General features: G+C 40.2%; 2 protein-coding genes across 2 annotated transcripts in view; both read left to right on the forward strand.

Annotated features, from left to right (window-relative positions):
- The window catches only part of LOC138979626 (uncharacterized), a 7,693-nt gene extending 2,267 nt beyond the window's left edge, over positions 1–5,426 (forward strand). The window contains exons 3-4 of the mRNA XM_070352349.1: positions 1,073–1,242; positions 2,976–5,426. Coding sequence (XP_070208450.1) covers positions 1,073–1,242; positions 2,976–3,329 — 524 coding nt within the window. The 3' untranslated portion in view covers positions 3,330–5,426. The remainder of the gene's footprint in view (positions 1–1,072; positions 1,243–2,975) is intronic.
- Positions 5,427–5,942: 516 nt separating this feature from the next.
- The window catches only part of LOC138979629 (uncharacterized), a 12,012-nt gene continuing 454 nt past the window's right edge, over positions 5,943–17,500 (forward strand). The window contains exons 1-3 of the mRNA XM_070352352.1: positions 5,943–6,399; positions 15,467–15,610; positions 17,155–17,500. The exon at positions 17,155–17,500 is cut by the window's right edge and continues 454 nt beyond it. Of these exons, the coding sequence (XP_070208453.1) occupies positions 6,189–6,399; positions 15,467–15,610; positions 17,155–17,405 (606 nt within the window). The 5' untranslated portion in view covers positions 5,943–6,188 and the 3' untranslated portion in view covers positions 17,406–17,500. The remainder of the gene's footprint in view (positions 6,400–15,466; positions 15,611–17,154) is intronic.

A 17,500-nucleotide genomic window follows, 5' to 3' on the forward strand; every position in this document is an offset into this window, starting at 1 on the left:
ACTCAGTGCTAAAGCTTTGTACGGCCATCTTAGGCCAAAAAAAAAAAAAAGGTCTGTTTACGGTAACCCGACCGACCCTAGTTTTTAGGCCCGACCCTAATCTTTTTTTTGGATCGTCTGGAAAAAAAAAACCCGCATCCAAAATAGAGCTGTTTGCGCTCAAACAGCAGACGACAGAAGGGAGGTAAGCTCAAAGTACTGTTTATAGTTATGTTGGGCAAAAACAGGGATTGATGAGAAGAAATGAACTGTGAAACATCATAGAGAGGGGAGAAAAAAAAGAAAGAAAAAAACCCAAAAAAACCGACCTACCGACCCTATTTGTTCACCCTATGTTACCGTAAACAGACCTATTTTTTGGGGGGGCCTTAGCGAAGTAATATGCTTTGCGTAGTCCACTTCGCCCAGTTAAGGACAGGCTTCGGGGCGGGGATGTAGCTCAGTTGGTAGCGTGCTGGATTTGTATCCAGTTGGCCGCTGTCAGCGTGAGTTCGTCCCCACGTTCGGCGAGAGATTTATTTCTCAGAGTCAACTTTGTGTGCAGACTCTCCTCGGTGTCCGAACACCCCCGTGTGTACACGCAAGCACAAGACCTAGTGCGCTCGAAAAAGATCCTGTAATCCATGTCAGAGTTCGGTGGGTTATAGAAACACGAAAATACCCAGCATGCTTCCTCCAAAAACGGCGTATGGCTGCCTAAATGGCGATGGAATAAACGGTCATACAGGTAAAAATTCCACTCGTGCAAAAAACACGAGTGTACGTGGGAGTTTCAGCCCACGAACGCAGAAGAAGAAGAGGACAGGCTTCAACAAATATTCACAGTCCCCTCTTTTTTGTCAGTCCTGGTACTCATTTCTGCTTCCCCCTCCGTGTAGCGGTCACCAAGAGGGTAATGTTCATAAAACATCATCTACACTGAAAAGTGGTGCTGCAGAATAATTTATTTCTTTTCACATTTTACTATGTTGAGGGGAAAAATAATCTCTCCCGCACATACACACACACACACACACATTCACAAACACACACGATTAAAGACAATCTGCGACCTAACTGTTTGTGTTTTCAGCGGTGGGACAGATCTTGATGGCGGTGTTTGCCGGACTGTCTCTCCTGTTCAGCGCGAACGACATCTGTGAAACTACTCAGCAGGGCTGCTCCTACAAGGAAAACCAGATCTGGAGAAACCTTCCCTTCAAAGAACAGCATCGTCGTGTCAACCCACACACCACGCCTAAGGTGACTGATAATACACTTTATCCTACATGAGGGATGGCTTGGGTTTTGTCCACTAGGCCCCCCCCCAAAAAATAGTCTGTTTACGGTAACCCGACCGACCCTATTTTTTTCACGCGACCCTAGACTTTTTTTTGGCATTTGGGAAAGAAAAAGAAAGAAAAAACCGTAAAAATATGGTTTTTTGGAGAAAAAAAAAATCCCGACCTACCGACCCTATTTTTTGGGCCTATGTTACCGTAAACAGACCTCTTTTTTTTTGGCCCTAGAGGTCCATTGACTGACTCGGCCATGAATCAATCAGTCATTTTGCAAACCAATCAGTCAAGAAAAAAAACCTTTCCTTCCACCATGGGACTGCAGCAATTGTGCATTACGGCAGCCATGAGGAGAAACTTCTGAAAGTTGTTTACAATGTACAAATGAGAGGAAAATTCAATTCATTTCTTCATTTTCTTGTTAATTTTCAAATGGTCTTACTTGAAGAGGAATAAAAGGTCTGAGGACACGATATCCATTTTATTTCAATTAAGTAAGGAAGGGAAAAAGAAAAAAAAGAACACAACAGCAGACAAAATTAAGACGAGCTGACTGACTCTGCTGCACGTCTATCGGTCAGTTGACGGATTGAGACCCATGTGTGTCGACGGGCGCAGTGGCGCAGTGGTAAGACGTCGGCCTCCTAATCGGAAGGTCGTGAGTTCGAATCCCGGTCGCTGCCGCCTGGTGGGTTAAGAGTGGAGATTTTTCTGATCTCCCAGGTCAACTTATGTGCAGACCTGCTAGTGACTTAACCCCCTTCGTGTGTACACGCAAGCACAAGATCAAGTGCGCACGGAAAAGATCCTGCAATCCATGTCAGAGTTCGGTGGGTTATAGAAACACGAAAATACCCAGCATGCTTCCTCCGAAAGCGGCGTGTGGCTGCCTAAATGGCGGGGTAAAAACGGTCATACACGTAAAAATCCACTCGTGTAAAAAACACGAGTGAACGTGGGAGTTTCTGCCCATGAACGCAGAAGAAGAAGAAGAGACCCATGTGTGTCGGTCTTTTCCGAATTTAACATGGCAAAAGACCGACGCCCAAGTCAATCCCTGCATGTATACGTGAGGGAGACCACTCATGAGATAACAGTATTGTTCAAACCACACGTGTGTATATCATGTAAATGAGGTCATGTCAAACTAGTCTGGCAGGGACCTGCTTTTTCAGTGCTTTTGATGCCAGAGTCACCGAGACAAACGTCATCATGAGCAGTGGAAAATCAGGTCCCTGCCAGACTAGTTTGACACGACCTCATTTACATGATATACTAAGGCCAACAACAAAAAAATTGTCTGTTTAGGGTAACATGACCAAAAAAAGTAGGGTCGGTAGGTAGGTATTTTTTTTTTTTTTTTTTTTTTTTTTTTTTTTTGTAAATGCTATGTTGGCTGAACATTCACTTCTTATATTTGATGAATACATGTTTCAAAACTAACGTATAAATAAAACAGAGAGAAAGGGAGAGAAAGAAACGCCAAATGTCTTTTTTTAGCATTTTTACCTCTTTTTTTTTTTCTTTTTTTTTTTTGAAATCAAAAAAAAGTTTTTGGGTCGGCGCCAAATCGATAGGGTCGGTCGGGTTACCCTAAACAGACAATTTTTTTTTGTTGGCCTAATTGATATGACCAAAAACAAAACCGGAAGGTCCGTATAGCAGAAGTTTGATTGTACGTTACTTTTCTTTCTCCAGATGGAAGCCAACTGGGGGCTGTACATTGCCATCATCGGAGCGGCCCTGGCCGTGGTCGGCTGCGTCCTCCTGTGGCTGGAGGGCCTCCAGGTCTGCAAGACCGTCACCGGCATCCGTTACAAGCAACTGCGTGAGAAGCGCGACGTCCACGAGTTTGAGAAACACCCGACCGACTTCATCTACTCCCCGCCTCGTGGCGGTCGGCCCGCCGCCGGCCCCATGTACGGAGGCCCCTCTCCGATGTCGTACCACACCAACCCCCGTCATACGTACCTCCCCCCGCGGTCCATGAGTGAGGGATCTAGCTACAGTGAGCGGGGTCCGCCGTACGTGTCCAAGGAAATAGATCTTTGAGGATGATGTACCGATGCCCGAATCTGTGTTGACGGTGATTTGAGTGGCCTTGAGTTGGAGATTAAGGAGGAAATTTGGTTTGCAAACCGATCTTTAGAAATAGAGAGGGGTGATAGAACTAGCTGTGTTGATAAAGCCTGGCGCTCACCTATGTAACTTCAGCAGGACAAACGACGCACTGCAGATTATCCCACCCCGCTACACGTTGCGTGAAAGGAAAACAGGCTAAGTGCTCGTCATAATCCCTATCGCAGCATCAATAATATGCAGTGCGTCATCTGTGCCGCTGAAACTGCACAGGTATATTCTGCCCTTAACCAAGGTCTGTAATGAGTTGTTTTAACCTAGCTGTTGATTTAGATGACGGAAAAACTGGTCAGGAGAAGGTCATGGTACTGCAGTCAAATTCTGTCTGGTGAACTTGAAGGCTACTGCCGTACGTTTTGTGTGTGGTTTTTGTTTGTTTGTTTTTTAAGGTAAACAATTTGTGTGAAAGACTGAATTGGATGGAAAATCTTACTGCCAAAGTTGTAGCAGCTGGTTTTCTTCTATAACTGGTTAATACATTTTTACTTTGGGGAATGGCATCGAGTTGAAATCAAATTTGCCATGCATTGAGCACCTTGCTAGTTAGGTTTACGATTTTATTTTTAAAAGGTGAAAACTTGATAATGAAAATTTAATTTTAAAAAAAAAGAAGAGTTTTGTTATGCTAAGTGTTGTTCCCCCTTGTGGGAGCAGTTTGAAGACAGTGAAGACAGGGAGCTATGTATCGATTGGAGGTTGGATTTCCCTTCTTTGAGTCATGTGACGTCAGAGGCCGACAAAACTTTATAATTTGGCTTTTCAGGTTGACCGACACTTCAAAGGAACTAAAAAAAAAAAAACGTCATGTGTTTGATTGCATGTGTGTGTGCTGTTCAATGTCAAAACAACAACAATTAGTAGATGACGTGTGTTTTGTAGTTCCTTTGAAGTTTCGGTCAACCTGAAACGCCCAAATATGAAGCTTATGTGTTTGATTGCATACAATGTGGATTGCATGCATGTGTGTGTGTGTGCTCGTTCAATCGTCAAAACAACAACAAAGTCATAAGTACCTGAAAGGAATTCGATCGATACATAAATGTTATTTGCGTGTTTGACCAAAATATGACATTTTACACAGATCTCGACAGTCATTGTTCACCTAAACCGCTAGCGCGGTCTCGGAGAACAATGACTGTCTCGATCTGTGTAAAATGTCATATTTTGGTCAAACACGCAAATAACGTATAATACGTTGAACACCTTTGACCATAAAAGGCCTAAACTCAAATGAAAGTGTACTTTAATGTATATTATATAGAATTTGGCAGGGGGGGGGGGGGGGGGTAAACTTGCCTATTTCGTGTTTGTGAAGAAGTGTATGCTGTACATAATGGTAAGGAACACCTACATCTTTGTCTGATAAATGTTCATAATTGATATATAACCTGGAATAGCATTGTACATGGTGACTAGTATGTATCATTCCTCACCCATGTACCACCATGCTTGTCATTTAAAAAGAATGGTTGTCAGATGATTCTTCTATTTTCAGAAAAAAAAGACATTCCATGATGTTTTATGCTTATGATGTTCATCTACAAAATTGTATCGGACATATCAATTATTCTCCTTTTTAGGGATTTTTATATTTCCTAAAAAGTTTTACGTTTAGGGTTTTGTTTAAAAAAGCTGCTTTTTTTATTTCGGGATGTTCATAACATTTTAGAGAAGATTTTTACTCTACAAAAACTTGCCTTTACCGTTACATAATACACACAAACATACCATTTGTAACACGAAATGTGAAATTAAGAAAAGTTTCCTTTTTGTAACCTTCTTGCTGCTGTACCTAGCATCATGTATATATGCATTTGATTTTACAATCATCTTCATTAATAGCAACATTTCAGGAGATCAATCTTTCTGAATTTTCTGTCAAAAAATTCATGAGAAACAATGTTTTGTTGTATATTATGTCCCCATATTACAGCCATTCCTTTTTTTTATGAATTCATTTTTATCATGGAACATTTTTATAAACATTCAATAAAGATTTGATATGAAGAACAGGGAAAGAACTGTCTTTTTTATGAGCTGAAAAATGTGTCTGAGATAGTGTGTGTGTGTGTGTGTGTCCAGAGATAAGAGTGTGTGTGTGTGTGTCTTCAGAGATAAGAGTGTGCGAGTGTCTTCAAAAGCGTGAAGCTATTCAGCAAAATGTAATACAAAATGCAAAGAGGTAACATGCATTCTCTTCCGTGTTTTATGACATCTAGACACACAAAGACACCCATACCCCCCCCCCCCCCCTCCCTCCCTCCTTTTGTTCTCACATCAACACAAAAGAAGAAATGTGAATGACCCCCAGAAGTAAATGACATTAGTTGTTCCTCAGACTACTAGGGCCAGTTTGGAGTAGAATAAGAAAAGTGTAACACAAAGCATTATTTCTTCTTTCACCTCGGATAACCCCTAACCCCCATCCTGTCTACAACGCGCACTGACAGAAGATGGAGCGTTTCCTCTTGTCTTTGTTGACATCTGACGTCACGGCTTTTCGGCACGTGACCTGGGATTGGAAAGGCGAAGCAGAGAAGGCTATCCGTCAACACACACTCGATTACGGTCTGTAGGTGACTTTGACAACCAACTTTATCTACCGAAGCCGACGCGCAGTCGTATTTCGTAAGACGACTCGCGGATTTGGAAAGAAGTTTCTTCGGTAAAAAGAACCAATCGCTATTTTTAAGCTCCAAAAGAAGCAGCGTCGCTCGTAGTCGTAGCAGACGATTTCCTGTTGTAGATCGAAGTGTTTTGGAAGGAGAAAACATGGCGCGCCACTCTTGTGTTTCTGTCTTCGCCTTCATCACAGGCTCCTTGGGACTGCTGTTTAACGTTCTGTCAGTGGGAACCACAAGTTGGCTTATTTCTTTGAAAGACTTGAAGATGGAGGTCGGAATATTCCGTCATTGTGATTTGGATACTCAATACTGTGGGGGGATGTCTGAAATCGCGGCCATCGTTGATGCGCAAGAAGTTGGTAAGTGGTCGATGTTGTAGTAGCTGAGGGGGCCTACTAGTACTAAACCCCGGGCCTCTGTGCCCCTCCCCAATTTCTCAGCATTTCAAACCGTTGACCAGTTAGTTCTTAACTCTTAAATGGTAATGGTATGCTTTCTATAGATTCTCAGTAACTCTGTTTTGGTCATGGATTTGTGTACAACATGCACTGATTTTCTGGATCTGGATCTGGATTCGTTACGTTGCAGGAACCACTGTTGGTCATCTTCGCAACGTGTTTTGTGTTGCCAAGGGCTGGAACTGAAAACTTGCAAAACAACTTGTGGTAGTAGAGATACACACATTATGTCAGGGAATTTGACACAATTAATGGGCATGCAGCCATGAGGAACGGTCAAGCAACTCTGTAATATGTTACTCAAATAAAATTCTGAAAAGTGGTCGAGGGGCTGGTGCCAGCCATGCCAAGTGATAGAGCTAGCTATCTGACCCCTTCTTGTAGTAAACGCCTTAGAAAAGCGAAAAACGGTCAACTGACTGTGTCTCTACAAACATTATTGAAAGACAAGAAATTAATAACACAAACAGTTTTGAACACATGTACAGTCCAGGACAGACATCTTTAAGAATTCGTTCTTCCCCAAGACTGTGATTGACTAGAACAAGCTGCCTGAGGCGGCTGTGCGTGTGGGATCGCTAAAGGGCTTCAAATCAGCCCTCCTTCCTCGCGTCTAACAAACCTGTGCTCTCTCTCTCCCGTTGCGCCTTATCGGCCCTGCAACGTATAAATCTAGACCCAGATCCAGAAACAAACGCTCAAGAATTAGACAATCACACACACTCTACCCATCTCTCATACACAACACACAGAGCCCTCCTATTAATTTTACAAATCACAGTAGAAAGTATGATTTATTTAGAAGATGGATAAACTGTTCACTTGAAGGGTAATTGAGCAATGCAAAATCATTGATTATGAGAAGAATAAGTGATTCAGTATTATCCAAAAATAGCGCTGAGTTACTGTCACTGTCACATTATAATTTTAACAAAATACTCACTAAACATTGGGTGATACGGCAGTGCACATGCTACTGTGCATTGCAAATTGAAAGTTATGAGTACACATACCAGACTCTGTCAAACTCAAATATATATATGTGATGTTGTGACAAAAGGTCGTGGCAAAAAGAGTAGAAAAATCAAAAATCAAAAAATATTTTTTGACACAAGTGCATTTTTATGCTGAATGTTTCATATTTTCATTACATAAAATAAAATAGGAAAAGATAGTTTGGTCAGCGGGTTCTGTAGAATAAGCATATTTTGTTAACAATCTGACAGATGTTGGTCGTGATGCTGGACATACCATTTGATTGATTTACCTCCATAAATGAAACTTCTGCAATCCAAATACCTTTTATAAATCAAAAGAAAGTACAACACCAGTGAATTACACGCAAACAATTCCAAAACCAACTTACATTATTTATTTTTTTATACATGATGTTATGTCCAACATCACGACCGACATAAACATCACGTTTCCGTTTGATGTGTTTACAAAATAAATGACAAAAGAACACTTCTGTCAGTTAAAATCAAGGATATGTAATTCCTTTTACATAAAAACACACACAAAAGAGCTCACAAACTTCAAATTACCATGATCATGGCACTTTTTGAGTCGGTTGTGATGATTAGGCGATGGACAAACTTGATGCTTGTCATTTCATTTTCAACAAAAGAGAATACAAAAAACAATTTTGGGGGGCTATTACCTTAACTACTACAGATCTAGTATTTGCAAAAAAACATAAAGGGGACTGGAAGAGCCTTTGTTACGATGACTGTGCTTAATCTTATGGTCGGTTGTGATGACATAGCGATGGACAAACAAAATTAAACATAACACTTAAAGTTAAAACTAAAAGACAGACAACTCTTTTTCTGTCTTATTTTGCATTCTCTCTCTCTCTCTCTCCATATATAATACTAATAATATGCAAAACAAAACCCATAAAGAGGACTGGAAGAGCCTTTGGTTTATGGCTTAGCATCATGCATGTTATCGTAGCGAACGTTCGCAAGCTCTTTCCTCTGTGCAACTCACGACAGGCCTGGAAAAAGTCATAATTAATTTGTAGCTTAAGTTAAATAAACTGAAAATGGGAAAATGCTGTAGAGTGGGAAAGCATCTTAAATGCACCTTCATCAGCGATGATCAGGACTCTGCAGTAATCTGGACTACAACATAAATTGTTTAGGCTACGTTAATTCAATATAAGTTATAAGCCCATAACTATAGCTTATGTAACTCTGTAAGCAAGCACAGACATACACAGAGCCTGCACTGACAGTGACACCCAACATTTTTTTTTTACTTAAAAGTTAAACTGAGTTTTTAGGCCATGACCTACTGGTAGGCCTACTACAACTAGTGTCGTCTGATAATCAATTGACAACTGACCTACTTCTTTACTACTACTTTAAAAGAAGGGAAAACAGCTTACAACAACAACAAAAATTCCAAAAAATATACCAAAGAAATGTAAGGTAAGTTGGTTATGACAGTGAACATAGCAAGTTTGTCTCCTGGAAAAATCATCACAACCAACATAGCAAAGAGTTTGTCTTCTGGAGAAGTCATCACAACCGACAGTAAACTATGTGTGGATTGGAAATATTCATGCAGAAATTCATTCAGTTGCTTGTCGTCAATAATTAGCTGCTGTACAAAACATCGAACGAACATTTTCAAATTGTTTGCTTTCTCGAAACAGCCGTGAATTACATTTCGTATGTCGGTCATGTTCGGTTGTGACTTTGGACATACAAAATAATTTGTCCTCTCTCAGCTTTTTACCTATCGCACTCATTCGATGAGCGCGAACAACAAACAGAGAGCAGTGTGTCGTATTTTGATGCGCTCTGTTTCGTTTGAATAACATGCAAATTCGAAATGAGTTCAATGAAAAATTATTTCTAACAGATTGTTTGTCGGTTGTGATGTAGATGTCGGTTGTGACGTCAACTTGTAATTCAGAAAATACGGACAAACGAAGCTCTTTTACCTTCCCTTCTTCGACGCGTCATTTCCAAGAAAAACAAGCCTCGGTTTGAAATCAGTTGGGAGCGATGCTATAAAAACGTACGATCGGAAGTCAACGGAGAGTGTCAGTTGTTGAAAAATTCGTGATTGCTCGGTTGTGACGTCCGGACAAATGATTCGATGCTTAGCAAATTATTCGGAATATCTCTGTCATGTTTGTAAATTTCAAATGCCCAGCGATCTCAACTAATACATTAATTCTTTTTGTGTTCTGGAAACTGCAAAAGTTCGGACCGGAGCATAGATGATACATACACACGATGTCAAAACATCGTTGTCACTTCGGACAAACATCGTCACAACCAACAACCTGAAGTTAATTTCTCCGTTTCTAATTAAATATTTTTATATAGAAGCAGGTTTGTTTACACACATATTGATTTATTATTCTTATTTCCAGATTTACAATGCAGTTTGGTTTTGTGCATTAAAAAGAGTGTTCTGGGTTGATAACAAAAGTATGAGTTCATACTTATTGGTTTCGGCGGGAAATTTTTCCGCAGTTTTTCACTTTCATCGTAGATTTAATTCACAAAGCTGTTGTTAAAACACACAATTTTATCGTAGGTATCTCTTCATCCTATTTTCAATCCAACAAACAAACACAGACACATACATGTTTTTGATAATGTTGTTTAATTGCTTACAAACACACATGGGGTCTGGAGCACGACCTTTTGTCACAACATCATATATATTTATTTAAATGTATGCTGTCACTGTCCTTTGTCATGTATGCAGCAGAAGAACGTGGGTGGATACAGAAAACCATCAAGTGTTTGATTCCTGCAAAGCAAGATACAAATTATTTTTGTCAGTTCGAACATTAAACTCCAAATACTATTGCCAATGAAGTTTCATAATTAGTGGTAGTGGTACACAATCGCCGCATTTTATAAGGCAAAAAAAAAAAATAGGTGTGGTTAAGGTAACATAGCCCCAAAAAAATAGGGTAGGAAGGTAGGCAATCACTTTTTTTTGTTTGTTTTTCTTAATAGCAGAGCAACCAAGCGTGTCGCACTCGCAACCGAAGAAGATGCCGCCATTTTTGTCATGGCAAGCGTCTGTTGGGCCTTTTTAGTAGAAGGAGTTATTTCCCTTGCATCGTCTGTCGTCTGCATGACGACTCGAGCGCTTTCGCTTTCATTGCGTTTTCTGCACTCGTTTTCTTGTGTTTTTGTGTGTGGTTTTTTGACAATATGTAATAAAAAGTTATAGGGTCGGCCCCTAAAAATAGGGTAGGTCAGATTACCGTAACCACACCTTTTTTTTTTTTAGGCCTAATGTAACATTTTGTAAGTTTCACACTTATAGTTAAATACACTGAACTTTGAAGTAGGGTAATTTGAGCTCATCCTCTGCAGTCATTGGCAATACAGTGGAACCCCCTTTTAAGACCCTGTTTTCTAAGACTTTCTATTCATAACGTTTGTCATGTACTCCCATTTTAAGATTCCCTCCTTTTTACATTTAGTCAAGTTTTTAAAACCTGATTTTGTCAGATTTTTTGGAGGTCGTAAAAGGGGGGTTCCACTGTAGCATAAAATAAGACATGTTTTTGTTACTAGTATGAGTAAACTGAACACCATAATGATAAACTTTCCAGTAAAACACTGGTAGGTCAGTTAGGGTGAGGAAGAAACTGAGTGGGATGAAATGTAATGCGACTGTGAGACCTGTACATGTATGTAACATAATTTGCAATTGTCTGCAGGACACAGCAGACACTTAGGCCTAAAAAAAAAAAATAGGTGTGGTTACGGTAACCCGACCTACCCTATTTTTAGGGGCCGACCCCAGTATAACTTTTTATTACATTTGTCAAAAAACAAAAAACAAAAACAGTGCAGAAAACGCAATGAAAGTGCAATGAAAGCGAAAACGCTCGAGTCGCACACTTATTTCCCTGTCAAGTAGGTTTAATTTGTACACATTAGAAAAAAAAAAGTTTACCAAAAAAAAAGTGATTGCCTACCTTCCTACCCTATTTTTTTGTGGCTATGTTACCTTAACCACACCTATTTTTTTTGGGCCTTAGATTATAGCTGATTACAGCAGAATATCACTTTCTCTCTCTCTCTCTCTCTCTCTCTCTCTCTCTCTCTCTCTCTCTCTCTCTCTCTCTCTCTCTAGAGCTCTCTCCAGAGCTCTCTCTGGTTCCCTCTCTCTCTGAGTCTCTCTCTCTCTCTCTGAGTCTCTCTTTCAGAATCTCTCTCCCCTCTCTCTCTTTCTGCATTTCTCTCTCTCTCTCTCTCTCTCTCTCTCTCTCTCTCTCTCTCTGAGTCTCTCTCTTTCAGAATCCCTCTCTCCCCCTCTTCCTCTCTCTTTCAGAATCCCTCTCTCCCCCTCTTCCTCTCTCTTTCAGAATCCCTCTCTCTCTCTCTTTCTGCATTTGTCCCTCTCTCTCTTTCTCTCTCTTTCAGAATCCTCTCTCTCTCTTTCTCTCTCTCTTTCTCTCTCTCTCAAACACACACACACACACACATACACACATTCCTTGACAGCGACAAAGAGCGATCCTAAGTAGGGTAAGCAGGGATAGACAGAGCAATGACTTTAATGGGGACAGGGGATGCTTTAAAGGCTCAGGAGAACTAACAGTCTTTATCTCTTCACACACATTGCTCTTAGTCCACACAAAGTTCATGAGACACAGACACCATGACAGTAGACATCAACTAACGGGAGGTCAGCTTTTAGGTCAAAGTATGTCTTTCTTGTTTACTGTTTAGTCCCTATTAGTAATAGGCAAAACAAAGAAAGGTGGGTTTTTTCTTTGACAAGGCCACTAAAATGAGGGTTCCTAGGTCTGTTCAATTTTTATCTTTTTTTATTGATAAGAAACCTTGCTGTCGGAGAAGATTAACTTTCCTGGTCAAGTCTGCAAAATCATGTTTTGTCATTTTTAAAGTTGTATTTTATTTTGTTTTTATTTATTTTTAAATGTGAAAGAAAGTTCTAGAGTAGGGAGCAAAAAATTGGGTTGGTTGAGGAATCGGAAACAATCAATTTGTTTCTTGGTTCTATTTATAAATGTCTTATTTGAGTTGTTTGTTTTGGTATTCAGCAAGGTGTCCTTTGACAGAAAATATTTTTAGATTTTTTTGGTATATGAAATATAGTTTACATTTATTTAAAAAGTGTACGATTTATACAAGGTAACAAGTTGGAGTCGAATTCTGTTCTTAAGTTGTATGTTAATGGGGTAATGTTTGCAATTTACTAGTGTTTTATTCTGACAGGCATTTTGAAAAGGAAAAATCAAGACAAGAGATCCAGTTATTTTTTGTTCCATTTGAGTAAGAAAAGAAAGTTTAACTCAACAACTCAGGTTTAAAAATTCATCAAAATGGACAGAACTTGGCACTGTCACAGTATTACTGTTACTCTAAGTTCAGCACTGTAAAATTAGAACAGAAGATCAAGAGTTGTGGAGACAGTGACAAAAGGTCAGGTGTCATGTCTACTGTCCTGAATGACACACGATTCCTAACATTTCACCATTGCCAAAAGAATAAACAAATAAGAAATAGGTAGAAAATGAATGTGAAAACTTACTCTAATTTTTGATCAGTATTTTCTATACCACTAACAGTAACAAAATAAACTACTTACACATTAGCTGTTTGGCAAATGTATGTTGCATGGGACACACTGACATGAAAGTGGAAGATTTTTTTCCCTCTAGAGAAACTACATATCAAGTTACACTTTTTGTGCTCTTCCATTCCAGTTGACAATCGATTGTTAACGCATGTTATTAGATAAAATAGAACGAAAACAGATTAGATAGAATGAAAAATGTACTGGTGATGTCATTTGGGACATACTAGGTAACATGCGCCTTGAGTCGCCTTGTGTGGTGAGATACGTGCGCGATATAAATCTTCGTAAATAAATAAAAAATAGTGACATAAGAGTCACCTTTTGTCATTGTCTCACTAAACTTATTCACTCTCTCAGGGTTTCATTTACTAGTGCGCCTTGCGCCATTGGCGCATAACATCTCAAAATGTCCCATTGGAATTGCCTTCAGTGCGTCAAAAGGCGCACTGAGATTACGTACCACTGCGCCACCCCATGCACACTTTTCACGGGAGTACAATGTTCGGAATGAGCTAGGCAAAAACGCGCGCCAAGCCGAGCAACTTGCGAGTTTGTAAAATGCAATGTGATTTGCTTTTAAAATGTAATTCATTAGTATTCAACCAATTCTGCGAACTATCTGTGCTTGTGCGATTATCTCTGTTGAAACTGTCAACAGAAGCAATATCGATCGAAACACAGACAAACACACACACACACACACTAACCGGATACACTGGCAAATTCTCATAATAATCATCATATGGCACTAAATAGCACTATTTTGCATCTTTCAACAAAAGCATTTTCGGACCGCCTGCTAGTGCGTTTTGCGTTCGACTATGTCATGTCCCATCAGAATTTGGTTGAGGCAGAGACATAGATGTATGTATGTCTCTGGTTGAGGGGGACAAATGTCCCATTGTCTTTTTCTTCCAGGCTAAACCCTGTTCTCTGGTTTTGTAATTTGATGCAACTCACTCATGGCTGTACTGGAACTGCCACTTTAAATGTTTCAGTGACAGCTGCTTATTCTTTTTCGCCCAAACATAACAGGTGCGCCCGGAATGACGTCACTCTGCAAAGGTTCCTTGACATTGCTTTGTTTAAAGGATCTATTGTTTGTGTGTTGAAATCGTTCTTATTTATTAAGCCCCCCAAAATAAAATGTTTGTTTCCGGTTACAACGCTCAAAATATGAGGATTGGTACCCATAAAATGCTATCTATATATATACGACTTGTGTCTGTGTGTGTGTCTGTGTGTGAGTTCGCGATGCACGGCCAAAGTTCTCGATGGATCTGCTTCAAATTTGGTGGGCATATTCAGGTAGACCCGGGACACGACACAACCTGGTCGATATTTCAACACGTGCTCTCGGCGCGCAGCGCTGAACCGATTTTGGTTCAACCTCAGCTATTTTGGTTCCACCTCAGCTATTTTGGTTCCACCTCAGCTACCCGGGCCCCCATACCGACACACCAAAGCCAAAGTTCTCGGTGGATCTTTTTCAAATTTGGACACCGTATTCAGCTACACCCCGGACACAATATCATCGATGAGATATTTCAACACGTGCTCTCAGCGCGCAGCGCTGAACCGATTTTGGTTTTTGTGTTCATTTCACCATTATAAGTAACTCTTCCTTATTTTCTCATCTTCTCCAGGTTTTCAGCGTTTACCTCCCTTCCTTCGTATGGTGCACTATAGTATGAGTGGGGCGTCTTCGGATATTCCCGGCGTTCTGTTACTATTTTTAGAAGGTCACCGCAGTGTCCAGAACGTAAATTGGACCCGTAAATTATCCTCACTGTAAAAGTGCAAAGGTCGAATCAATTTATAGCCACGCGAAAAATACACTGTCATCTATCTCTCTATAGATACGGCTTCTCTGTGTTTGTGTGTGTGTGTGTGTGTGTCTCTCTATGTGAGCAACACCTGGGGATTGTTCAGTTCTGTTTGTGATGTGGTCTGGTGGCTTTTGTGTATTTGTATGTACTGGCCTTCCTTTGAAAAGCCATAACAGTTCAAAAGGGCTTACAGATAAGCTATAAATTGCTCAATCCTGTTTGAGTGGAGTTCGCCTCCAAAGGTGATTAACACGGTTACATTCGTCGACAAGGATGGGACTCGATATGGTCAGGAATGGCATTATGGCCACTGAATCATTTTCGTGCTGTTCCCATTCCACGAATCTGGGAGGGACTTAAGCTTGGCGGGTCCATTGTTCGAAGCCTGCGTACGGCTCTAAGTACTTCTTCCCGGCGAAGCCGGCTACCCGGCGAAGCGGGTATTCATTCTAGTATATTATATATCAGTCAAATTTTAAAATGAATGTGGCCCCTATGTATTGTTTATTTTGACCAAGTTTCACGTTTGTTTTATGCAGCATGGTTCCGAGCGGTGCAGGCTCTCTTCTTGCTGGCCTGCGTGGGAAGTTTGCTGGCCACCGTTCTGATGGGTCTCATTCTCATCCACTTCTTTGACGCCAGAGGCACTTTCAAGGTCGCCAGTGTCGTCACCTTTGGTTCAGGTGAGATGGGTTGGTGTGTGTGTGTGTGTGTGTGTGTGTCAGTCTTAAAGTTGTCAAGAATGTCTTGGAATGTGTTTTAACTTAAAGTTTGTGGGTCGGTGGGTTTGTTTCAACATCTGTCAGTGTTCCAAGTGAGAAAAACTTGTGCAGTTTTTGAACAAGTTGAGGGAGAATATGTCAAGTCTGTTCTTCAACTTTTTTGTATTATCTTAAATTGAAATATCTTTGCCTAATAGTAATAAATCATTTAAATGTTTAGATGGCCTCATTCAGAGTCAAAAATTGGCAAACTCAAGAGCAAAGGCACTGTCTTTATCCATATTGGCTTGCCACTTGGCAACATTGACACCAGGACATTTCATGTCAATGAAAATTAATTACATGTACCTATTTCCTTAAATGGCCATTTCTGACCTGATGTCAGTATGTTCAAGCCACCTGCGACAGGACTTTCTAGTGCTGTTTACACAGACAAAATTGATGAAGTGACGCAGTTTAAAGTGACAGCACAAGCTTTTAAAAGAGGTTGTCATCAACAAGTTGTCAGAATCCATTAACTCTGTACAGCAGGATCTGTAAGTGGAAAAGGATTGTTATTATGTGAACGAACCTTTAGGAAGCTTCAGGACTTTGTCTCTTTCAAAAACCAGGATCTGGTTAGCCAGTGATGAATGCGACTTGTTTTCATCATCCTCTCTAGCTGAATATTGTACGCGTTTTTCTGACGCAGTTGTTTTTTCTAGTGCATTTGGAGTTTTCTTCCGGGATGGTGGGAGTGGGGAGTATCAGTTATGCACTTCATTCCTGTCATAAAATTCATACAATGGAACCCCCCTTTTTTAAGACCTCCAAACATCTTGAAAATTCAGTTCTTAAATAGTGTGGGAGTTTTGGATTAGAGGTGAATTTACACAGGCTATGAACAGAAATGTGACAAGTCAAGGCCTTTATGTCAGTTCAAATGGAGTTTGGAAGTCTTAAATCATGGATTTTTAAAAGGAGTGTTCCTCTGTAAGGCCAAAAAGAATAATAGGTGTGGTTACGGTAACATAGCCAAAAAAAATAGGGTAGGAAGGTCGGCAATCACTTTTTTTTTTTAAGCTTTTTTTTCTAATGTGTACAAATTAAACCTACTTGACAGGGAAATAAGTGTGCGACTCGGGCGCTTTCGCTTTCATTGCGTTTTCTGCACTCGTTTACTTGTTTTTTTGGGTATTTTTTTGACAAATGTAATAAAAAGTTATAGGGTCGGCCCCAAAAAATAGGGTAGGTCGGGTTACTGTAACTACACCTATTTTTTTTTTAGGCCTAAATGGAAAGTCATCTACTTCTGTCTTTTCGTGGTTTATAATATTTTCTAAGTAATTCCATTGTGTATTTTTGTCTTTTTTCCTTTTTGAATAATAATATAAATATTCTTATTTTGATTATTTTTCATTTTTCCAGGGACAGCTGTGGCATTCTTTGGAGTTCATTGTGGAATTTTGTTTTTTTCCTTTAATAATATTAATATTATATATAATTATTATTTTTCATTTTTCCAGTGGTGTCCACAGTGACAGCGGTGGCGTTCTTTGGAGTTCATTACCGCGACATCTTCGTTATCACCAGCAGCGACGCCCACCTGGGATACTCCTTTTACTGCGCGATCATCGGAGCCTTCTTCCTCTTCATCTCCTTCATCGCCTCGGCCCTGGAGGCCAGCCAGACGTCCAAAGTCCTGCAGAACATGCAGCATCGCTTGACCGTCTGGTCCACTCCTTACACTCTCTTTGTCGACCAGGAACAGGCTTAGAGTCGGAGGGGGGTAGAGTAGACTTTTTTTTTTTTAATTTAATTTAAAGGAGTTGATTTGGGACATGGAAAGGTTTTTCTCCTGTTTGTTTAGAC

This window comes from Littorina saxatilis, linkage group LG11 (genome assembly GCF_037325665.1).
Source record: "Littorina saxatilis isolate snail1 linkage group LG11, US_GU_Lsax_2.0, whole genome shotgun sequence".
NCBI lineage: Eukaryota > Metazoa > Mollusca > Gastropoda > Littorinimorpha > Littorinidae > Littorina > Littorina saxatilis.